The 25,383-nt window shown below is 40.2% G+C and overlaps 1 protein-coding gene across 1 annotated transcript in view; it reads right to left on the bottom strand.

Moving 5' to 3' along the window:
- Positions 1-14,277: 14,277 nt before the first annotated feature.
- The window catches only part of nrg3a (neuregulin 3a), a 555,594-nt gene continuing 544,488 nt past the window's right edge, over positions 14,278-25,383 (bottom strand). Inside the window, exon 9 of the mRNA XM_008429015.3 lies at positions 14,278-18,070. Within this exon, the coding sequence (XP_008427237.1) occupies positions 17,449-18,070 (622 nt within the window). The 3' untranslated portion in view covers positions 14,278-17,448. The remainder of the gene's footprint in view (positions 18,071-25,383) is intronic.

The raw sequence follows: 25,383 nt of genomic DNA, 5'->3' as shown, positions 1-25,383 counted from the left end.
TCCATCATTTTCTGAAGTCACAGTGTTGGCCTCCCAGTGGACTCATTCACAGCTCTACTTTTCCTTCACTTTTACAATTTCCAACTCCTACACAGAAAGAACGGATCTAGATGCGATGATGTGCTGTAAGCTGTATAAATGCTGCAAACACATTCAAAAGCAATAGGGCTGGGAGGCTAGTGTTCTAATTGCAATTAATTAATTACATAGATTTTACCAGGTTAAACACAGTCGCTTTTTTTCTTACATGCAAAAGTTGAGAGCGGAACATCTTAGTATTTGCGTGTTTCTAGTACGATGGTAAATCTGATGCACAAGCATCATAATATTTTTTCTTCTCTGGAAGTTCTTATTTAAACAACTGTTCTAGGACCTCATGCATAAAGCCTGTGTGCGCGCAAAAAAAGTGCGGTCCCATATTTTACGCAAAAGTCGGCATTTATAAAAATTAACTTTGCGTCAAGGTTAATGTAAATATACGCACATTTTTTCGCCAAAAATGTGTGGCAGCCACGCAAACTTTTTCTGTGGAAATATCAAACTATAAAGCGTCAAAAGTCTGACTAAATTCTGTGTTATTTAGACCAAGAAGCATCAAACCGATGTTTTTCATGATTTTAATATTTTATTGCTTAAACATAAACGATGAAACTGAACCGCATTTATCCTCAGGCAATAAGCTAACACGCACACAAAATAAAGAAAATAAAAATAAAAGTATGTGAAAACCTCACTAGAATGTAATACTTTCCTCAGTTTTTGTCTCATAAAGATGTAACAAATTGGTCCGTTAGCCGAAGCGCATGAATTGCATCTGCGGGGTAATTTCATTCTCACTAAAAGAAGAAAACAGGGTTGGATCAGCAGATTAACTCAAACCTGCTGATTAAAAATAATCAACAGGTTTGATTATTTTTAAGGTGATCAAGGTGCGTATGCAGTCACACGTATGTAAGTAGCTGCATAAAGGTGAGCCACGTAATTGTGGAGCCCTTTGGCTCTGATGGAGAACATCGCCAATGAAAGGATTCAGAGGAAGCGTTTGTTCAGAGATCATATTGATCTGCTGGGAAATGTTGATGATGGTTTAATAGTGTTGAGATTGCTCAGACTGATCATTCTGGATCTCTGAGCAAAACTTAAAGAAGGCGTGCCGGTACCGGTCCAGCTGCAGCCATCCTTCAGTCGAGACGCCCGCTTTGTGAATGCGCCTTCACATTCTTTATTCTGTAAATATACAACTTACACACATGATTCTACTATTTAGAATAAACGTCCACATTCCCACTCAAATGACCCTCTGACTCTGACTGTCTTTAACTACCTGCTGAACGCGCTGCTGTTCTAAGAGGCTTTTGCACGATCTCATTATTTTTTATTTTTTTAACTTGGATTTTTTTTTCTTTAAAATGTATTTTTATTTTTGTGAGGTGATATTATGTGTCCTCAAAGCACCTTTTAAATACAATATATAATTATTATTATAATAAAAACTTATACTGCTACAAACAAGGACGTTGCTATGGTCATTGCTTCATGTGGTGGCAGACTTCCAGGTATATATACTAATATGTATTTATGGGTGGCAACATGGCGGACCAGCAGCTGTGCTCTATTTCCCGCAAATTAGGATTTATAAAGGAAAGGTGCGTGGCCACGTGCATGCGCACGGCTTTATACATCTGATTTTATTTGTGCGCCGCACTTTTCAAAATTTTTCCGTACTCCAAGTTTTAATGTCAAAACTGCGCAGTCTTTTATGCATGAGGCCCCTAATCTCTCCTGTCAAAAGCTCTTTAAAAATCAGACTCAGTTTTGTGACAGATGGTGCTATCTCTCTGCCTTATCACTTTGCTGCCGTATACAAAACAGTTTGATATGAACCCCGCTTTCCACCCAGTAGCTAATAATTTAATTTAAACTTATTGTTTTATTAAAATTTATGTAATGGAAACACAGCAACTGCAAAATAGTGTTGTTTTTTTTTTCGACAGATGTATTAATTAGCAACCACAGCCCAAAATAAAGTGTTTCTGTAAACACCTGAATCCAAACACCTGTGTGTTTCTGTGTGTGTGTGTATGACTGGGCTTTTGTATATAAACACATTTTAAGTCAATTTGCGATTCAATTGTTTAATAAAATTTGCTCTCGACAGCACTCATTCAGACACACTTGAGAAGTGACTGTGGAGGCTTTGGCGATCTTCTAAGATGTTGGGACGGGATGCAGAGGCTGCTTTGCTCTGAAGAGAGCCAAATGACAGACCAGACATGTGATTTTCTCTGATGGCTTTCCAGGCACTTCTAAGTAGGAAGATACCATTTATAGATCCAGAACAAGCTGGAAGAATCCCATATTCCATCTGAGCTGGAAACATCTGCAGAGCTGCAGGCAGAACCACAGGATGTGGTTGGGGGAGAACATCTGGTCCGTCCAGCTCAGCCTGCTGCTGCTTCAACCTGACTGTGAAAATACGTGGATGTGATCCAAAAATGTTTGCAGCTGTGCCTACTACATTATGGGGAACAGTGCAATTAGCTACAGATGGTATGAGATTCTGACAGTATGACAACCTCAAGCAAAAACACATTGGTTTCAGTGATAGGGCATTAAAATAATTGCTGTTATAAAAAAAAATATATATATATATATATATATATATATATATATATATATATATATATATATATATATATATCCATTCATCCATCCATTTTCTTGCACCCTTTTTCCCTCAGTGGGGTCAGGAGGGGTGCTGGTGCCCATCTCCAGCCAACGTTTCGGGTGAGAGGCGGGGTACACCCTGGACAGGTCACCAGTCTGTCGCAGGGCAACACAGAGACACACAACCATGCACACACTCACACCTAGGGGCAATTTGGAGAGGCCAATTAACCTAACAGTCATGTTTTTGGACTGTGGGAGGAAACCGGAGTACCCGGAGAAAACCCACGCACGCACAGGGAGAACATGCAAACTCCATGCAGAAAGACCAGGGCCGGGAATCAAACCCAGAACCTTCTTGCTGCAAGATATATATATATATATATATATATATATATATATATATATATATATATATATACGTCACCAAACATCAAACTGAATTTTACTGAACTGAGTGTTGGAGATGGGCACCAGCACCTCTTTTGGCCCCACTAGGGACAAGGGTGAACTGAGTGTTGCCAAAATTATAACCGCTAAACGCCACAGTGAAAGAGAGAACTTTTTCATTACTTTTTTCAAAAATAGACATTTCAAAACCCCAGGTTCATGTTTCAGTGTAATAATGCAACTTTTTAAAACAATGACATTGAAAAGCCATCTCTCTCTCTAAAGGCGTTTTCGCACTGCAGGGAACGGAACGGAACGGTTCCAGCCCTGTTGTGTTTGCTTATACACTGAGGGCGCCATCGAAGCGGTACCGGACGTCATCATTGAAACTAAACCATGGTTTCAATGTAGCGGCCGGCTGTACTCGTTCATCAGCGAGTAAGCGGAGGAAAAAAACCCCCTCATCATTAGACCAGGTGATTGCACTATATTGAGACGAATCCATTGCTAATTAAAACTAATAATACAAATATTGAAAAGAGCACTCTTTACAAAATAAAATACAGTTTAGTGAGAGCCAGCTGACAACGGAAAATCAACGTCTGACTCCATAACAACCAGGGGCCAATCAGCTGCTGGTTCTAAGCAGAACCGCTTGGCCGGCCCGATTGGAACCACAGCTCTTGGGGGCCGGGTGGAACCGGTCACAAGTTGTAATGCAAACACGCTTGGAACCGTTCCGTACCGTACCGTTCCGTGCAGTGCGAAAGCGCCTTTACAACACAAACATGGCTCCATTCTGTGTTTTTTATGTCTTTCTGTGGCAGTAGTACAGCACCACCACCACTGTGGCGCTGCATCCTGTTGTAAGAATGAAAACTTTTTTTCTCAGTTGATTACAATAATGTACCATGGTCTCATTAAAAGGGATACATTAAAATACCAGTGGAAAAATGCAAAAAACTGGACATCTTAAGACTATTGTGATGTTTTGATGGCTGGAATGGCAATTTAAATATATTTTTATCTTTATTTATTCATGTTTATTTTAATAAAACAACTCTATCCCAATGATAGCTGGACACACACACCAGGACTCCAACAATAATGCAACGATAATTCACTCCAAAAACACAAAAACTGAAGTAGTTTTTAATCTGGTTTCTAATATAAATATTAGAGGTGTGCCGATCGATCAGTCACCGATCATAATCGGCCGATTTTCGTGAAAAATTGCATGATCGGTGATCGGCGATTGGCTCTTGTTGCCAATACCGATCACCTGCATCTCATTTCGCAGCCTGCCTGTGCAGCTGGTCTCCTCTTTCCTTCACTCTGCGCAAACGCGCAGCAACAAATCCTAAGCGATGTGGAACTATAACGCACTAAGTGATTGGGGAAGTTTGCGTGTTGAGGCGGAAAATTGAAGCAGGTCAAAATGCATCAACACAAGAAGCTAATACGCAGTGGTGGAGAAAGTACTCAAAAAATTTACTTAAGTAAAAGTACAAATACACAGTCAAAAATGTACTTAAGTAAAAGTCAAAGTACCACATTAACATTTTACTTAAGTAAAAGTAAAAAAGTCCTGGCTTTTAAAAATACTTAAGTATTAAAAGTAAAAGTACTCGCTGAACGCATTACCTAATCGCTAATATCATTAAGTGTGCCGATCGTATTTAATTTTAATACATCAGAAATGTGCCATTTTAATTAACACTACCACAGATTAAACATGTTTTTATTTTGTTTATTCTCTGTAACAGTTTAGACTTAGATATGTGATTCTATGAATCATAATTTCAGGGATGGAAACATTTTGTCTCCTGTCCTAACATAGCATGAACTTCATTAGTCACATTCATTTAGAAAGAAATCTAACTGAAAGGGGATGTAAAGAAGGTGTGGCAGGGTGGAGGACATGCAACCAAGGAGCCATGTAGCAGAGTTGTAGTCAAGACCACCGAACCCAAGACCAAGACCAGCGCCCCGCGCTAAATGACACAATAACATTAAGTTTACCTATCAAAATTGTTTTTCAGATTGATCTGAAAGATCCACATTCCCATAAAAACACCTAGATATTAAATACTTAGAGCTGAAATATATTTAACCAGTATCAATTAAAACTCACTTCATTCTGTTTTGCTTTCATCGCTGTGCTACAATCCGCAGAGGTCTCCTGCTATTCCTAGAAAAATAACGCCCTGGGCGGTTGCCCATATTGCCCATGTCAGAAACCACAACTGAAACATCGCAATTAACGGTAAATAACGTTCAACTATGAACACTGTCCAACGGTGCAACAAGTAACTAAGCAGAAGGAGCATCGTGACTGTTCTCACCCTCCCTCCCACTGCGATGTTTGCCACCATGACAGGAGACGAAATCAATCAATGAGCATGTTCTGTGTTCATACGTTCAACTTTTACTTATTCAGCGATTAAATGAATGTCTATATATATATATATATATATATATATATATATATATATATATATATATATATATATATATATATATATATATATGAACGGCTCTCAGTGAGTCTTGCAGACTTTGGTCACAGCGTTGTCCCATAAATGCGACACCTCAGTCAACACCTCCACACAATAATTCAGCGCATGAGTGACAACTTTTTTCATCAGATGCAACATGTGTCTCAGTACAGCTAGCTTTGCTAGCACAGATCTTACCTTTCTTTAAGCTTTCCTTCCAAGTGACGCTAAAAGTTGGACGAAGTCCCCACCGTCTGTGAAAGCGAAGCGCTGCTGATTTTACATGTCGCCATATCAATTTATGCAGCTATTATATTATAGACAAACATCTCCTCCCGCTCAGAGGAAACCACTGCGCATGTCTGGAGCTCCGAGTGCGAGTAAAGGTGGAGGCGATGGGTGACAACAGACACTAAGTCACGTTATTGCCCGGATTTTACGGCGCCACCTTAAATCCCTGAACTTCACATTTTAACGGAAGAAAAGAGCAACGCGACTTGGATGTAACGAGTAACGCGACACTTTTGTAGAAATGTAGTGAAGTAAAAAGTACAGATACTTACTGTAAAATGTAGTGGAGTAAAAGTAGAAAGTTCCCATTATTAAATCTACTTAAGTAAAGTACAGATACACGAAAACTGTACTTAAGTACAGTAACGAAGTACTTGTACTTCGTTACTTCCCACCACTGCTAATACGACATAAAAACAATGCCATACTTGACGGAGTTTGGCTATATTGAGGCTCACTGCAGTAAAAAAAAGACATAAGGAGGATCAGATAGCAGGTAAAGCAGAGCACAGCTACAAACACTCACCCGGATTAGCATGACGGTCAGAAAGCTAAACAAATAACCCGCAAAATGATTTAAGTCTTCGAGCTGGGATGTGGTTCTGCTCTCACTGTTGAACCGCTGCTACGCTACAGGTAGTAATATTTCTCAGACGGAGCGCCGCTTCTGCTCCACCTGGTAGTGACTCTCACACCGAACTTCTGCTTAAAGCTGCAGCATCTAACTTAAAAAAATACATTTTACATACGTATTAAAACTTTCGCTGTCCTAACATGAGACAGATAATCTTTAAAAAATAATCAATCTCCTCCCTGCTCTGCATAATTACTCTGCTCAGTCAGAAACAGCCACTCAGAACTAGCAGTAATCAGCTAGCCGCCATGCTAACAGGAAGTTTTCATTCAGTAACTCAGGATTGTTTATTGTAATGGAACCTGTATTTGCCTTTGAATGTTAAGTTTTATACTTGAATTTTTTTGGCAATGTTGAGAGGTTTTATTTTGGCTCTTTGTATTATTTATCCTCTTCAGAGCCTTCATATGTTATCAGTCTGTTAAAGATAGTATTACTGATAGCAGTACAATTTGCAGAATGCCTGTTTTGTTTAGTTTTCTTCTTGGAAAAAGTTATTAAAAACAAGTTTTTGTCTAAATTAAGGTGAATTCATGGTTCCTTTTTCCACATAATGTAACCGGTAGTGTTTATGATAAAAAATAATAATAATAATTATGTGATCGGTATCGGTGATTGACCCTCATGGGTGATCGGTATCGGCAGGAAAAAACCTGACCGGCACATCTCTAATATATATCTTTGTAAACTTCAAATAAGACAGAACTAAGTTACAGGCAAATTTTTAGCAAAGGTATAGGAGCTTGTTTTAAGTCAATAATTCCTTAATATTGATTAAAAATGTTCTAGTTCCACTTGGAAATTCCTTCACCAATAACAAGAATTTTTTTCATGTTACAAGTGACATAATCTATCAATAGAACAAATACTTTTTCATCAATATTAAGAAATGATTGACTTAGAACAAGCTCCTATATCTTTGCTGAAAAGTGACTTATCAGTTACTTTTGTCTTATTAGTTCAAGACAAAAGTAAAGTATTTTCACTAGAAATATTTGGTAGCTTAATGTTTTTGCAGGATGGGTGGATGGATGGATTTTGGGGAAACATCTCTCAGGGGTGTGAATAACTTTGGATTTAAGCATAAGATAAGACATAAAACATTTGTATTGCGCCAATAAAAATCTGTCTCAGTTTATTCATGATTAAAGGTTTTAAAAAAGGCGACTGCCTGATGAGCATCATTGAAATGATGTTGACAAAGAGAAAATTCCAGCTCTGGAAAACAAGAACATGGAGAACACATGAGCAGTCTCGTCTTGAAACAAACAAACATGCAGCTTGGCAGAGATCTCTCACCCAGAGGCCTTGCATTTCCACCAGGGATTAGCTCTGCTGTCACACTCAAGAATCCTGCTTTTTAAAACGAAACCACCCCAGATTGCATCTGCTTGATGCAGAGAAAGAGCATCAAGCTCTTTCTCTGCTTCTCTTTCTCTGCGACCAATCCATCCAATCCGCTGAGCATTCAGGAGGAGACCAGTAGGCGTCCGTGAGGAACTAAAGAAAGCAATGTTTGCTCACGAGATTAAACCAAGGCACACAAATAATCATCTGGACTGTGACACTGATTTGGCTGCAGTTCAGATGAAGTCTGACGGGTTTGGATGTTCTGCCAGCAGAGTGTTTTTGGAGGATCAAGCTGTAGCTCTTATCTCTTTGGCCTGATGCTCTAACCTCTATTGCTGCCATCAGTGTCTTTCACACACATGCATTGACAGACAGTATACAGATGGTTGACACTTTTTTTATGTGAATGAGGGGAGCTGAAATAGCAAAACTCCAGTTGGGGCCATAAAGCTGTGCGTGGATTCAGGAAAATGAAGTCAAACAGCCAGAGGATAAAATTGTGGTAAAGCTTAACTGAATATCTCCTACAAATACAGACAGGTGGAAAAATTTATGGAAAACCCCACATAAAAGGTCTTGGAAGCGTGGCTGTCAGAACAGCTTTAGTCTGCCGTGGCATTAACTTTTGGAGAGTGTTACGATTCAGGAGGAAAACACTCTTACTTCAAATATTTGCTTACTTGGAGTTTTGATAGTGGCTAAGAACAGTCTTTAATACCTGTTTACTGACTATCCCACAAGAGTTCACCTGGGGTTGAATCAAATATCTGGCAAAATACTAGAACAGGAGCGGTAGTGCATGAAGGGCACAGAGGTCTACTGCAACTGACTGTAATCAGTTATAAATTAAGACTGGGACTTTGAGGCATTATTTATAACATTCATTTTGATTAATTAAGAGCAGAGTTTAACATGTTACATTTTTTTAAACATATTTATTTATTTATTTTTTTACAAATAAAAGTCTATAATGGAACCTTTGCGTTTGCGTATTTCAGCAGTGATGGAGGACAAACAGCTTCTCAAGGGCCACTGGGGTTAATTCTGCCTGTAAACTGATCTGATGGAGACTTATAGACTGATTCTATGTGCTAGAAGGAGTTAGCTGAAAATAGCATCTGAATGCTAAGCATGTAGCAGCAGCACAGACGTCCCCAACAGTGTTGTGGTCAAGATCACCTAACCCGAGACCAAGACAAGACCAAGACTTTTAGGGTCCGAGACCAAGGGAAGGCTGAGGGAAGTCGAGACCGAGTCAAGACCAAGACCAGCGCCGTGCTCTACATGATATGATAAAATGTGAAATATGATCAAAATTACTTCACAAATTGATCTGAAAGATCCATATTCCCATAAAAACACATAGATATTAAATAATAAATTTAACCAATGTTAAATTTAACAAACTCTTTGTTCTGCTTTGCTTCCATCTCTGTGTTACGATCCGCGGTGGTCTCATGCCATCCCTAAAAAGATAACGCCCTGGCTGTTTACCCATGTTGCTCATGTCAGAAACCGTCTGCACCATTAAACATAGTAATTGAGGCAATGGCCTGACGCTCAACTATGAACACTGACCAAGGAGCAGCAAGCAAGAAGTAGATACATGCCAGTGGTTCCCAAACTTTTTGTCCTGCGCCCCCCCCAGTGGTTTCCAAACATTTTCTGCCCCCCCCTACAAATAGCTGTGTGGTTGAACGATGTGTTCAACCACACAGCTATTTGTAGCTGTGTGGAACTGGATACCCAGATAGCACAGAATGATTGGATGGGGGGAGGGAAGAAGGGATGAGAGGGGTAAAGAGGGGAAGGCTGGGAGGAGCAAGTGGGTGGGGCGAGTTGAGAAGGTGATGAGGGGTGCAACAAACTGCACAGATTGCACACATGGAGGCCTTAGTCCAGGGGTGGGCTATCCTGGTCCTCGAGGGCCCGTGTCCTGCAACTCTTACATGTCTCCCTGGTAGAACACACCTGGATCCAATAGCTGAATCACCTCCTCTGTTCAGGCAGGTTCTCCAGAGTCCTGCTAACAACCTTATTATTTGACTCAGGTGTGTTGAAGTAGAGACACATCTAAAAGTTGCAGGAGACCAGCCCTCTAGGCCTGGAGTTGCCCACCCCTGCCCCAGTCCCCGATGCAGCCGTCGCAGGTTCGATTCCCGGCCTTGGCAACCCTTGCTGCATGTCTTCCCCCTTTTCTCATTACCCCCTTTCTTGTCAAATAACTATCAAATAAAGGCCACTAGAGCTAAAAATATCTTTGACAAAATAAAATTTGAAAATTTAAAACCCTGACCTAAAATTAAAATTGTTTCACTCGGAACCCGAGGAGGGGAGGAGAGTGGAAAGGGGGAGGAGATTGAGGGGTAGATGGGCCCAGGTGAGGGGTGGGTGGTGGGGGAAAGGGGTGTGAAAAACAGCTTCCGTTGATTGAACATTTAGATCATGAGTTCTTCCCCAAACCTTGTCCTCAAGGCAAACTGACCTGCGTGTTTTAATTTCAGCAAAACCCCGTTAATCAGACATCAATTAAAATCATGTGTGCCGAATTAGGGAAATGCCTAAAACTTGCAGGGCTTGGAGGACCAGTGCTGAAACACACTGGATTCAATGTTGGCATTTCAATCAATGGATAACGACAATAAATCAACATTGATTCAATGACACAGTTTCAACGTTAGTTAATTGGCTAGCTGCAGTTAATTTTATGGACTTATTTACATTAATTTCACTTAATTCTTTTGCTTTTGCTATGACAACTTACTTTTGTGTGTTTATTTAACTCAAAACTTACAAATCTTAACCTAAAGGAACTTTTCACTTTGACTTTACTTGAAATAATTAAGTTCGATACATTTGTATGAGTCAAGCTAACCAGGGACAGATTTTCTGGTAAGCCAGAAAAGCCACCGTGGACAAGTTGTTTCAACTATCTTCTTTTTAGAGTAGGTTTTATAGTTGATCCACCGTCAGTTGTCGACTTCAACCAAAAATCAACCATTAATCAGCCCTCGGCCTTCCAGTCATCAGATTTCAACCACAAAACAACATTGATTCAATGACACAGTTTCAACGGTTTGATTGGATGGTTGTTTGATGGTTGATCCACCGTCATTTGTTGACTTCAACCAAAAATCAACGATTCTAACTATTTTTGATTTAACATCGTGTGCTATCTGGGTAGTATGCTGCATGTTTAGTGATATTTTCACAGTTGCGGTCTCGACTGGTCTTGAAATAAAATACAGAGTCCTCAGTGCCCGAGACTGAGACGAGACCGAGACCATCACAAAATGGTCTCGAGACCAAGACCGATCTCGAGTACTACAACACCGGTTCCCAACGCTAATGTCGGCATCTATAGTTCATATTTCTAAAGTTCCATGAATGATCAGAGGTTCCTGAAACACTGGACGGGTAGAACAGCACTTTGTACCAACCTGATGGTTGAATAACCTAAATAACAGAATAAAAACAATAAATATATTTGTTGTTGAGGACATGTTTATTAATTTAGCAGCAAAAAGATTTTTGAATCAAAATGTTGGTTATTTTGTCAATATGAAGCCCTCGGCGTAAATTCAACCTGTAAGACTCTTCCGGCATCACATATCATCACTCCTTCACCCCAGCCAACCAGGACGCACTGCCACTCCACCTCAATCCAATCACCTGGGAAGAGCTCCTTCAAAAGGTGAAGCAACCACAGATCCACCCGCTTCAGTTGTGCTTTAACCCACCTCCTCCCCGTTTCCACCACCAGACTCCCGGACGCCTCCAGGTTCCCTCAAGACTCCTCTCTCCAAGCTCCGCTCCACCACCAGTGACTGGGTCCGGGGGAAGACCTACCTGAGCTTTGTTCGAGCCGATCATTCAAGCTCGCTGCGATTCTCAGCACGCATGTCTTCCGCCGGTGTCTGAACGCCAAATTCTCGGTCCAATAAAATTGTCTAACTGTTGTTTCTCTCTCTGTTTGAGTCTCTACAGATTGAAATGTAGTTTCAAAATAAAATGTGATTAATTGCAGACCCTCCAAATAACTAAAATTTTATCTAGTCCAAAACTGTTATAAAGCACAACAAAAATCATGTTACATTTCCAGAATTTCTGCATAAAGTATGAAAAGTGTCACCATTAGAGATCAAAGGAAAATAATATCTGGTTGAGATTAGATGATAATCATGTTTCAGAAAAGCTGCCGACTGCATCCTTTTGATATGAGACTAGTGCTGGAAACTACAGACCACTGAATCAAATAAAAGAGTTTATTGCTGACAGAAATAATAATAAAAATAATAATTTGTTTTTACTTCTTGATCCACATGAGGTTCACTGTGCAGGTGGCGAGGGAAAGATGGAAAGATTGGTCTGGTTCTGGTGTGAGGATGGAAATGTGCAGAAGAAGAGAATCTTTCTGTTATTGTTTTTTAGTCTTACTTGGTGTGATGATAGATCGTTGAAGAGTCGGTACTTTGTGGCTGAGGTTAGCAGAGGGCATGATGGGGTTGGCATTCTTCCTTTTTAAGTTGTTTCTCGATAAGTCCTGTGGCGGGGGTGTCAGTGATGGAGGGCAGACAGGTAGAGAAGTGGCTTCCAGGAAGCGGAGTGAGCAGCTGTGTAAGACCCAGGAGAATCTGCAGTCAAGTATGTAAGTGTGTTGGTGTGAAGTCTTCCAGAAATCCATGAGGTGATAAAACAAGGAGGCTTTGAGAGCAGAAGTGGGGCTCAGAGAGAAAAAGACAAGGGATAAGTAACAAGTAGAAGCCAATAAGTTAAGAAGAGGATGATTACCAAAATATCTGGCAATTCCTCTCTAGTCCTGCCGCTCCTTAAATATTGCCTCCTGATGAGCTAAAATGAGCAGCAACAGGTGAAGCAGCACCTACAAGTCTCTCTCTGCAGCAGTAGAAAAGACACACACACACAAAATGTGTCTGGACTCAGCTCAACATGATATGACAAGGAGTAGATGGCGACTCAACAAACGAGGCGCTGCCAACTACACCCTAAAGACTGACAAGAATTCCCTTATCAGACTCTTAAAAGCTGCCAAGTCTTTGCACATCACATTCTGGAAGACTAGAGAGGCAATACAGATTGGACCTTCAAAGGATGGTAAGACATTACCAATCACTCTCAAAGAGGTGTGAGGTGTTGCTGATCATGTCATCCAAGGGTTGCAATGTTTTGCCAACAGGACCCTTGAAGACCATCAATGCATTGACCTTGATTGAACAAGGTTCAGTGGGTGGAGTAGTGGTCTTATGCTCCAAAAATTTTGGGTTTGATTCCATTGTGAGTTGGTATGCTGATGGGCAAGGCATATAATCCAAGATCCCAATCAGTCTGTGTATGACTGAATAAATATGGCTACGTTTGTTGGTGTGACTGGGTGAAAGCGATTAATGTCTAATGCTTTTTCAGTTCTCAGTATGACTAGAAAAGCTGATTCCAACTGGAGTGCAGAAGATGAGTAACCAAACAGGGGATGAAGAGCAAGAACATAGATCTCTGGAGAGACTTTGATTCCACTTAAACCACACAAAGTTGGTGGTAGCAGACTTTTAGATGCAGTGGGACCCCTGCAGGCTTACAGATGTCATGGCCCAAATTGTCCAGACAAAAAGTCCAGTTTAGAGAGAACAAAGTTTGGTTATGTTTAGGCTCCCACTGACAGTCTATTTTCAGTGACTGTTGTCAACACATTTCACGCATAATGACCAGCCTCCCTCCTGTATATTTTAATGTCTTCTTTCTTTAAATATGACATTTATTTTACTGGTGTTTGATAAGCAAAGTTATTTTCATATTCACAGTCGTGCATAAGAATAAAAATAGTCATAATGAAATCACCAAAGCAAAGAATACCTCCAATCTGCAGTGTGTGCATTTTTAAACATTTCCATTTGCACACATACAAACACACACTCCTCTCACAACTCATTACACTTTAAATAAAAATGATAACATAAAGAAAGGCAGATATGCTCTCTAAATTTGTGACTAAAAAAAGAGAGACCAATCTGTTTTCCTAATCAAATTCACATCTTCATTCCTTCTTCCACTGTTTCTCATCATGTTAAACCAGCAGGCTTGAATTCATTAAGTTCAACAGCTCGCACATCTAACATGTTTTATAGAAGTTCTCAAAGGAAGGAAGAAACGTCTTTTGTGCTGGAAATTAGCTTTTTCCTCCACACTTGTATAATTACTGATACTCAAAGACATACTGTGCTGATGTTCCTACGTGACTGCAGTAATAGTTGTTTCTCTCAAGATGTTGTAATAACTTTTTGTCATGAAATGTTGACAATAAATGCCTGCCTCTCAACGGGACATGACTCATTCTCATATTTTGCTTGGGGAGTTTTCAGCCTCTCAGTTTTTCTTGAGAGCGTTCTGTAAATGAAAACCCAAGAAAAGGATAAAGAGTAGCAGCAGAGGTCATACATTTAGACAATTGTCAGACATTTATCAAGTCTTTTTAAAAGGTCATGGTAATGTACTGTTGTTGTACAGTACGTGACAATCAGCCCACACAGTAAGTCACCGTCAGAAGCATTGATAATTGGGCAACATTTGTTACATAGCAATGCTAAACTTCAGCAAATAGATTAAAAAAAGCATTATTCAAAAAAAAAAAAAAACATTTGAAAAAATGTAGGCGAAGGGTCAGAAAGACAGTGTTGTGTATTGAATAGTGTCCTGATTCAAAGTTTAGTCATTTTTAATTATAATGAAATTATAAGAATTTGTTTACACAATGCTTTGCAAAAGCATTCACACCCCTTGTTCATGTTCAGCCAGCTGTAGTATAGCAGAGAGCAAATGCCAGGGTGTGAGCAGCATATATCATACATGTGGGTGATTGACAGCACTAAGACCCTCCCCCTCGCTCTGATTGGTTGTTTTTGACCAAGCGATGTATTTCTGTGGTTAGTACTGAGAGAAGGCAGAGGAGCTGAATCTTTTCACAGGTTATCTCACAACATGGTGACAGTTTTAACAAATAGGGGGAAACATTTTGAAAAATTTACATACTGCAGCTTTAAGAATGTCAGACTGATGACATGAAGCAGCTTTGTTTACAAGAAAGGATTTTTAAAAAATCAGCAGTTTGAAACAGACATCGAGTGATTTGATTGAATTGACTGAAAAGCACAAAGCTCATCTCCCCAGACGAATATGCTTTGCAAAAATTAATAAAACTCTTCAAACACAGCTAATGAGCTGAACTGATGAGGAACCACGTTAGATGTTTTCACCCTGATTAAATCTCTGCGCCCTCAGGAGACACAGCCAGTCCGACTAGTCAGCCAAGAATTAATGAGCCGTGGCAAACTTTGCCTTCAGACTCCAGTAAGGAACAAACTCAAGGAATCGGTGGCACCTTTTGGTTCTAAAGGATCTCTGGACTTAATTGGTTGAAGAGAAGCCCAGGTTTAACTGGTTGTACCACCTTGACTCTGCAGTGTAAGCCTTCATTACAAACTTTAAACTAGAGAAGCAGCTCTTCCACTGTAGAGCCTGAACGAAGCCCAGCGTGGATGGCTCTACGAGTGAAGCTGGTGCAGGGCAGCCATTACATACCAGGTACGAAGGGAGACTGTAATAAACAAGATGTAGAAGTTGGAAACTAGCATGGATCACACATCTCAGAAAAATGGAGAGTTCTCCACTGGAAGCTGGAGGTTTGGACTGCGGTCTGTGCCTCTGGTAAGACATTTAGTATGTCAGAACTTAACCTCAACTCAGCATAAAACTTAGTTTTTTGAATTTTGCCATTGCCATCAACCTGTTCTAATGAGATACTACAAAAAAATTAATAAAAAACATTAATGGAAACAAGATTACTGACATCAGTCCATCTGGAAAGAGTAACAAACCCATTTTTAGACCTTTGATTTCTTTAAAGAAACCAAGAAACCTGTGGTGAACCCTCATTGTTTATGATTCAACAATAAGGAAAAAACTGGGTGAAAATCACTGGGATACATCAAAGACAAAAACTTCTTACTAGGATTAACACTATTCAGCATTTATTGGCTAATGTTCTGTTGATGAGATAAAAGTTCACTTTTATCTCATTTCTATTCTCTTTTGGAGAATCATATTCAGTTAAATCTGACATTTTGATGATATGTCAGAAAATGAATGCAGTATCTACTCTTACCTTACACTTAACTGAATATAGTAGTTGTTGGTTTTAAGTGTAAAAATGTTGCACTGAAAATGTGAAGTAAATGTTAGTATTATCAGTTTCTTCCACATCACAGTGTTGGACTAATTAGGGTTGGTCCATCCTAAATAATACCAACTATATGTTTTTGACTTTGTGGTCCTAAGATGACAAAATGGGAAAACTTTAAATTTGTAGTAAGAGTTACGGTATGTTGTTTTTCTCTGTATTGTGGTTGAAAAATATGCTTAGGTTAACTGGAGATAATAAAATGGACCTCGTCTTTAAGCCAGAGGCTTAAAACTTGTCATTATTGTGGACATTCGTCTCAATCAATCAATCATCCAAGTGATATTTTGAAAAATCTTTACCAGAACTGGAACCATTTTTTTGACACCAGAAACATTGGGCTGTGACTTCTTACAGAAATTCAAATGCTTCCAATTCATACATTAGGATACAACATAGAGACATTTATTTCTTGTTTCAATACCAAAACGACATGGTTCATCCCCCATCAACCACAGAAAAGCAGCATTGTTCATTAGTAACTAAAAATGGACGACAAACTAAAAAAATATCAGATTAACTCCTGTGATCTGTCCGTCTTTCACCTGCAGTTCTTTTCATTCACCCAGCCAACAAAGTAAATAATGCATGAATGTGTGTGTGTGTGTGTGTGCCTCTGTGTGAAAATATCGTTTGTAACAAAAACGGAGAAAAGAAGCGGTAGTTATAATCCTCTCCTCTCAGGAAGCTGACTTATCTCCCCGATTCCCTTCATGTTTTTCTCTTGTGCCGTAAATCCTGAAAAACGTTGAAAACCACAGAGGGCAGTAGTGTAATTCTTGGCTGGGTCACAGTTTTTTTTAAAAAGGCAGAGGGGGTGAGATCATAGAGGAGATTCCTTCTTCGACGGTGACTTCCTGGATCCTGGACGTGCGGCGCAACAACCACGAAGCTGTTCATTACCAAATGTGTGACTAGATACAAAACAAAGGGTGGAGAAATAAAGACTAAACCAAAATATCATTCCTGTGTTCTTCAACTTTGTACTCGGTCACTTTTTAAATTCCATATATTTATTTTCATATATATTTATATATATATATATATTTATATATTCTTTTTACAGTTAAAAACATGGATTTGATAGACTATTTGGTTTCTTTTCGTCTAAGTAGAAGTGTTTTGTTGATGAAAGCTTGAAGGTATTTTTTTCTCTTTTCCATACGGTCAGTCAGTGGAAAGTTGGCAACTCAGAGTGTTTGTACGCTTGTATCCATACAGTATGCATATTGATAGGATTTCCCTTGATGTATTTTTCTTTTTTCAAATTGACATTTTCAATTCACATCTTACAGATACAGAACACCAGGTCTGCCAACAGTATCAAACCAAAAACAAAAAAATGTGCGTGTCCCGAAAACGGAGCAGCCTCATTGGGCCGGGTCTCTGTGCAATAGTAGCTGGGTCTGCGTTGGTTCGCTGCAGCCGAGTCCCACGGCGCTTCCGCCGCTAAGGTTCAGGAAGCAAACAGTTTCTCGAGGCTCCGTTGGCGCGGCTGCTGCCGAGCAGCTCCCGACCTCTTCCTGCTTCCTGTGGGCAAGAGCCAACGCTCTGAGCTGCTCCTGCGCCTCCTCCAGAAGCAGAGCCGCCGCCTCCTGCCGCTGCCCGATGGCGGAGGAGCACAAGTAGGATGAGGACGAGGAGGGCCGGGTGCGCGCTGCCTTGTCCCTCCTCTCCTCCTCGCAGGTTATTGACATCTCAGTGGTTTCTGGGCTGGTTTGCATACACGATACCTCGTTGTCGTGGTGACCCTGAACGGAGGGAATGATGGGGATGGAGCAGGAGCGAAACGGAGGCAGAGACGGGGACAGGCTACGGCGGCGGCGGCCGGGCCTTCTCAGGCTGCGGCTGCTTTGCGGAGGGGAGCGGACCTGCGCGCTACCGCACCAAGGCAGGGCCGACGATTGTGTCTCCATGGAAACAGGAGTTTGCATATGTACAAAGGCATCTTGTTTGGTGTCGCAGCCCGGGCTCTCCTCCTGGGAGTGGACTCTGAAAGAGACAAGACAGAGAGAGAGAGGAGAAGGGGAGAAAAGGTTATTCAGCTGGAGAAAACGTCCACCCTTCACTTTGGGGAAAAAGTCATCGTGTCTCTGCTGTGTTTTCAACTCAATCGCCTTTTCAAACTCCCACGCCGACTGCAGAATACAGCTCTCCGCCCTCAGCCGTCTCACAGGCTAAAACCAAAGATGTAGAGGGGAAGAAAATGAGTCTGACATCTTTCATCTCTTTATATCCGAGTGTACATACACACACACACCCACACCCCCACGCACACACTCACACACAAGCACACACACACACGCACACACACACACACACACACACACACACACACACACACACACACACGCACACACACGCACACACACACACACACACACACACACGCACACACACACACACACGCACACACACACACACACGCGCACACACACACACAGAAAACCTCCAAAGATTCTCACATAAAGACAAGGAGGAGGCAACAGAGTTCTTCTCATTATTGATTTTAACAAGTTTTAAGAGAGTGGAGTTGAGGCGCTGAGCCTCCGCCAAGGACAGCATTGTGTGTTGATTTGTGAGAGCGGGGTAACTTCAGGTCAAGAGTTGCTTTAAAATGCTCTGTGAGTTGGTTTAGAGACTGTGTGGCTGCAAGAAGGGCAGAAGTTTTTTAATCAGACTTTTCTGTACGTATTGTTCATACTTTGACCGCTGGTGGAAAACCTGCCCACCATCGCGTTTGGCATTGTCTCGAAAGTCTTAATATTTTTTACTTTCTCACATTTGAGCTGTTTTAAGTCTCTGATATTGGAGCTATCATCTATGATTCCATGTGTACATACATTTATCATGAAAAATTTATATGACAAGAATTGATGTAACCGTTTTTTTTAATCTTTTGTTATAATTACACAAATGTCGTCTTTTTGTTGTCATTTGGATTGTTCCTTTATCTGACTGTAACACCTTTGAAAACTCTGTCATAGTTATAACCGTGTGACTTTAAGATCAGGAGCCCCTCCTCTTTATTTCTTCTTCTGTGGTATTATTGTTAAATTATTTGTCATGTTGTCCTGCAGGAGATGGGTGTTTATTTTTTTTTATCTAAATGTATCCAGTTTATTTATAGATCTATAAAGTTAGTATTTAACATTTCCACTGTAATATATAAATCCATTCCTTAATGTGAATATTTAAATGAACTAATGATTGCAAAGTAGCAGGAGTTAACGTTGGTTTTGTGTAGGACTTGAATGGCATGGTTATGTTCTGTTTGTTCTTGTCATATTAATCAGAGAAACCACTGCGTGACGGCTCAGTCATTTACTAAAACCATCACAAAACAGAAAGTATCCGTTTACATTTAGATTTATCGTTTTCAGCATGAATTCCAGTTGGTGCTGTTTAAATCCACCCACAAATATTTTTGGGATTGTTAATTCTACAATATTTTCCCACTGTTTGTTCAATGAACTTAAAATATGATGAAGTACAGTAACTGTACAAAGTGTAGTGATAAAAAGTAAACACTGATGTTATGGTCATACTAGCTGTGTTCCCATTACAAATGTGAGCAAATCTGTCAGCATTTTGATAATATCAAAAGAACACAATTTCACAATTGCAGTGTTTCCAGTAAATAAAAAACACAATTAAAATCCCGCGAATAAGTTTGTTCATGCGATAAGTCATTAAAAACATGCCACACCATCATCCTCCAACTACTTCCTGTCTTCTTCTTCGGGGTTTGCACCAGTAGCAACATCCAGTTGTTGATCATGTGAATTGTGTGATGAGAAAAGTTTCCATTGCAGTTTTGTGAAGTAAACCAATGTCGATACGGCCAAAGAACCCCTTCATCACAGCACCAAACAAGTTTTTTCAAAATTGTCATGTTTCCATTAAGCAAATTTATTTTGAAATGTCAAATAGTGCAAATATTGTGCAATTTGGAAACGCAGCTAGTGTTACTCTTGTCGCGGAGGACATTTGGCTCAAAAAGTTCAAGGTGTTGTGACAAGAGCAAACCAAATTTTCTTGCACCAGATAAACATGACAAGTTTAACAAATGATGCCATCTAGTGGTGAAGCTGCTGGCTGAACAAAGATAACCCCTTAAATTGCCACCTTATGCCCACAGAGCCAGCTATGTTGTCTTCAGATAATTAAATAAGTTACTGTGATTTGTAAGATAGCACTAATGAATGCAGTGTCTCCTTCGGGGTCCCGTGAAGTTTGACCCATTCATCCAGCTCAGTCTTAGGCCTTTATCAGTTTCATTACGAGCCCAACTGACTTTCCAAAGCTTTTTTTTTTTTCCAACCCAAATCTCCGCTGCCACAAACTTCTCATCTCTGTATCTAGGTGCCGATCTGGCTGCACTGACTCCTGGAGTAATCTCTTTCTAAGACCAACCATTTCCCGCTGTGTTATCCGTGTCTAAATCCAGTGTTAATCTGCAGGACAGACTCTTATCTATGTCTAATCATTTATAACACTCCTCAAAAACAACGATGTTCACTCTGTTGCCCTTGCAAATTCTCATCTTCGTCACAAATTATTCTTTTTCCATCTTTGATTTAAAAATAACACTGTTTTCTAAAGGTAAATTTTTTAGACTTTGGCGAAATCACTTCCTCGTTTTATCCCTGCTGTGTGTTTTTTCTTTTCTCCATCCGACATAAAAAAAGCAGAGTGGAGATTTGGGGGAGCCCACAGAGAGGATCCTGCAAGCGATAAGAGAGGATGGTGCGAAGGTGCTAATTCCCAAGATAACATTCACAGACAAATCTCTCTTTTGATGTGTTGAAACATAATCAGATTGCAACAATCTATGAAGAGCAGTTTAAATATAGACCCGCAGGGCAACGATGGAGCAGCTGGAGCGAAAAGAAAAAAATAACTAAAACATGGAGATTGTGTCCAAATGAGGAAAAGATAAGTGACCGGGCTTTTATCTTAAACGGGAGTTCATTACGGGTTAACACATACAGTTTCATTCATCTGTTGCCCTAAAGATTATTTTGGAATGTGTGAAATAAATAAGAGGGCTGCACAGTGGCGCAGTTGGTAGAGCTGTTGCCTTGCAGCAAGAAGGTTCTGGGTTCGATTCCCGGCCTGGGATCTTTCTGCATGGAGTTTGCATGTTCTCCCTGTGCATGCGTGGGTTTTCTCCGGGTACTCCGGTTTCCTCCCACAGTCCAAAAACATGACTGTCAGGTTAATTGGTCTGTCTCAATTGCCCCTAGGTGTGAGTGTGTGTGTGCATGGTTGTGTGTCCTGTGTGTCTCTGTGTTGCCCTGTGACAGACTGGCGACCTGTCCAGGGTGTACCCCGCCTCTCGCCCGGAACGTTAACTGGAGAGACACCAGCAACCCTCCTGACCCCACTGAGGGACAAGGGTGAAAGAAAATGGATGGATGAAATAAATAACAGTGAATTTGTGGGAAAAAACATGTGATGGTTTCCACAGCTGCACACACCAAACACGTTTGTTGTGCTTTACATTATTTGCGAAATTACAAACGAAATTTGAAGTACCGTATTTTCCGCACTATAAGGCGCACCTAAAAACCTTCAATTTCCTCAAAAACCGACAGTGCACCTTATAATCCGGTGCGCCTTATATATGGACCAATATTGGGAGAGAACTAAAACATGCAGGATGCCAGCCCTCGTGGACCGACTTTGGGCACCCCTGATCTACAGCCTTCTGCATTTCCGATCTTGGGGGTGCAGCCAATCAGTGCCAATAAAATTGAGTGGTGCACCTGGATTGGCTGCTTTGCAAAACCAACCAATAGCGTGTCATTAGCATTGTGCTTTGATGGAAGGCTTTGTAAAGATCAGTGATCGACCAGAAAACTTCAGTTCCCTACTACTCTTTCTTTCCAATCTGATTGAGCTTGAAATATTTTGGAAAAATTAGTAAAAACATTCAATCTTTAGATGTGCAAAACCTGTTGAAACATACCCCAAAAGACTTGGCGGTTGCATTGAAAAGGACTTCTAAAAGTGTCACATTTATAAGTGATGTGCCACTTAAAATCCCAATAATGTGTGAGAAAATGTAAATACATTTAAGTGCATGGGGCAGACTTGCATAGAGAAAAACTATTCCTTATTTGAAAGAAGAAAAAACAAGCATATAAAGAGCCACCCAACTTCTTCATCAGCCAGTTGGGCAAAAGATTTATCTTAAAATAGTCGTAACACTTTTTCTGTCTCCCTGTCAGCCATTTTGCTGAGATAACACCAGGCTTGTAAATCGGGGATAAAAAGAAACCAGCATCATTTTTAAATTTCTAAGCACATTTTCTAACTGTCATAAACTATCTGCACACTCCTCTGTTACATCCTTCTTTGAATGTTTCTGTATTTTTGGATTTTCTCCTCCCTTCTATTTCTGGATCTCTATGTTTCTCTGTTTCCACGCAGTCGCGGTCAGATGCCTCCATGGCAACCCCGGCAACAATGCTACAGTAAAGGGATTTGGCCGTCTGTCCATCCATCTGCCGTTCTGACAAATCTTGTCTCAGAGAGAATGAATGAGTGGATGGTTGGGCCATAGATCCAGAGTGTGTGGGTTAGTTGTGTGATCAGAATAAGCGTGCATGCTCATCTATTCGCACAGACTATATGAATTGGGTGTGTGTTTTTGTAACTGCCATTTTTTTCCTGATGTGCCTAAATGTCAATAACACCTACAGGACATCCTGTCTGAAACAGAACCTTGAAGTAAGCATTGACCATAACATTATGTTTAAACTAGAAAATTCCTGCAGAAATTTTACGGGGCATGCCAAAGTGTGCCCGTCGGATTTTTAATAAAGCGTTCTGATGCTAAAATTAGCAATAATGCTAAAGAAAGCTGCAATGTAGTAAATAACCTGTGGGGAGTGAGAAGCATGTTCACTAAGCTGTACTTGTACTATTGAGTATGTTGCATAAGCTAAAATTTGCCAAAATGCTAATAATAGCATGAATGCTATCAGTACCATGCGAAGTATCACTAGCATGTTGTCGGTCATTACTTACTCCATTCAGTATAGAAAACATTGCTAATAAGCATTCTGATGCTTAATATTAGCATCAATGCTAAGCTGAGCTAAATTTTTTTCAAAAACCTGTGGAGAGTCAGAAACATGTTGACGAAGCTGTATTGATTTTGTTAAAATTAATGCATAAGGTGAAATTAGCCAAAATGCTAATCTTAGCACGATTGCTATCAGTAGCATGTTTGGCATCACTAGCATGTTATGTTGTCTGTCATTACTTACTCCATTCAGTATACAAAACATTGCTAATAAGGAAGAAAATCATTCTGATGCTTAATACTAGGCATTTATTAAAGCTCAGCTGGGCAAAGACAAAGAAGACTACTGCTCTTCTGTTTTATGGTCAAATAAAATAAATGTAACTGTTTCCAGTGTTTTGTTTTGTTTGATACACAGCTCCACATCACGATGTCACCAGGTGACTCTGAACCCATCCAATCACTGAATAGATGCTTAGAACAGATAAATGTGTGGATGTGCCAAAACTTTCTCCAGCTGAACAGAAACGAAACTGAAGTTATTATCTTTGGACCTAAAGAGGAGCGAACCAGAATCAATGCACAGCTTCAGTTATTACAACTAAAAACCAGCGATCAGCCCGAAACCTGGGAGTAGTGATGACCTCTGACCTGAACCTTCAGAGCCACATTAAGACAGTCACAAAGTCGGCCTTTTATCACCTGAAGAACATCTCCAGGATTAGAGGACTGATGTCTAAGCGAGATCTAGAGAAACTCATCCATGCATTTATCTTTAGCCGCATTGATTAGTGTAACAGCGTCTTCACAGGTCTGACTAATAAATCAAACAGCTGCAGCTGATCCAGAAGCTGCTGCTGCTGTTCTCACTAAAACGAGGAAGATAGAGACATAACACCAGTTTTAAAGTCCCTACACTGGCTCCCTGTAGCTCAAAGAATAGACTTTAGAATACTGATGTTAGTTTATAAATCACTGAACGGTTTAGCACCACAATACCATAAAGATCTGTTATTGTTGTACCAACCGTCTAGACCCCTCAGATCTTCTGGTTCTGGTTCTGCTCTGCATCCCCAGAACCAGAACCAGACGAGGAGAAGCAGCATTCAGTTTCTATGCACCACAGATTTGGAACAAACTTCCAGAAAACTGTAAAACAGCTGAAACACTGGGTGCTTTTAAATCTCAACTTAAAACCCACCTGTTTAGAGTTGCTTATGGCTAAATTAGGGTTAGAGTGCGGGATTTGATGTCTTCCATGTTTTTATGTCTTTAATGTTTTTAATTTATTTTTCTTTCTTTTCGACGTTTTAATGATGTAAAGCCCCCCGGAAAACGTCTCAGTTAAACCACGTTTAACTCAAGTTCTACAGGGTTTAGAGTCCCAGTTGACGGAGTTTCAACTAAAAACCTAGAGGTTGGAGTCTTTGTCAAACGGTGTTTTTGACTAAAGTCCCTGAGGGTTAGAATCCCAGTTAAACAGCGTTTAACTGAAGTCCTAAAGGGGTGCGGGTTTCAATGTTTTTTTTTTTTATCTCTTTCTCACTGTTTATTTCTGTTTTTATTTTAATTATGTAAAGCACTTTGAAATGCCTTGCTGCTGAAATGTGCTATACAAATATAATTTGATTGATTGATTGATTGATTGTCATTGACTTAGTCCTTTCAATATAGTAAACATGGCTAATAAGTTCAAAAATTAGCTCAAAGCTCTTTTAGGTGCAATGCTAATAAGGCTATGGCTTGCACAAGCCAGTTCTATATCTTGAGACAAAATGCCAATGCTATTGCACTGTCTATGGTAGTGTACAGACTCGCACAGCTGGACTTGCCCATTGTAAGTCAGTATTATACATACTAGTGGGTTTCAGTCATTTAACCAAAGTGAAATGACTGAAGCTCTTGCCAGATCCACCACCATATGTCTAGATCACTGCAACAGTACTTACTAAAGTAAGAGAGTTATGGTGCTGTGTTTAAATTATCAACCACCGTTGTGTTCAGATAAGGTAAGGTAATTTTATTTATATAGCACATTTTCAGCAACAAGGCAATTCAAAGTGCTTTACGTGAGTTAAGAGGAAATACAAACAAAATAACAAACCAAAGGAAAGGAGGAAAGGACACATTAGGGCAGATGGCAACATTCAGACATTCAGACAAAACAATGGGCAAAACAAAGACATGAGTGAAGGCGGAGACGTCAAAGGGCCATGAAGCCAGGTGGCTGTGGCCCCTGGCATAGTCCGATAGAGGTGTTTGTTATCGA

Source organism: Poecilia reticulata, chromosome 15 (genome assembly GCF_904066995.2).
Source record: "Poecilia reticulata chromosome 15, P_reticulata-male-v2, whole genome shotgun sequence".
Lineage (NCBI taxonomy): Eukaryota > Metazoa > Chordata > Actinopteri > Cyprinodontiformes > Poeciliidae > Poecilia > Poecilia reticulata.
This window is presented reverse-complemented; position numbering and strand designations above follow the sequence as displayed.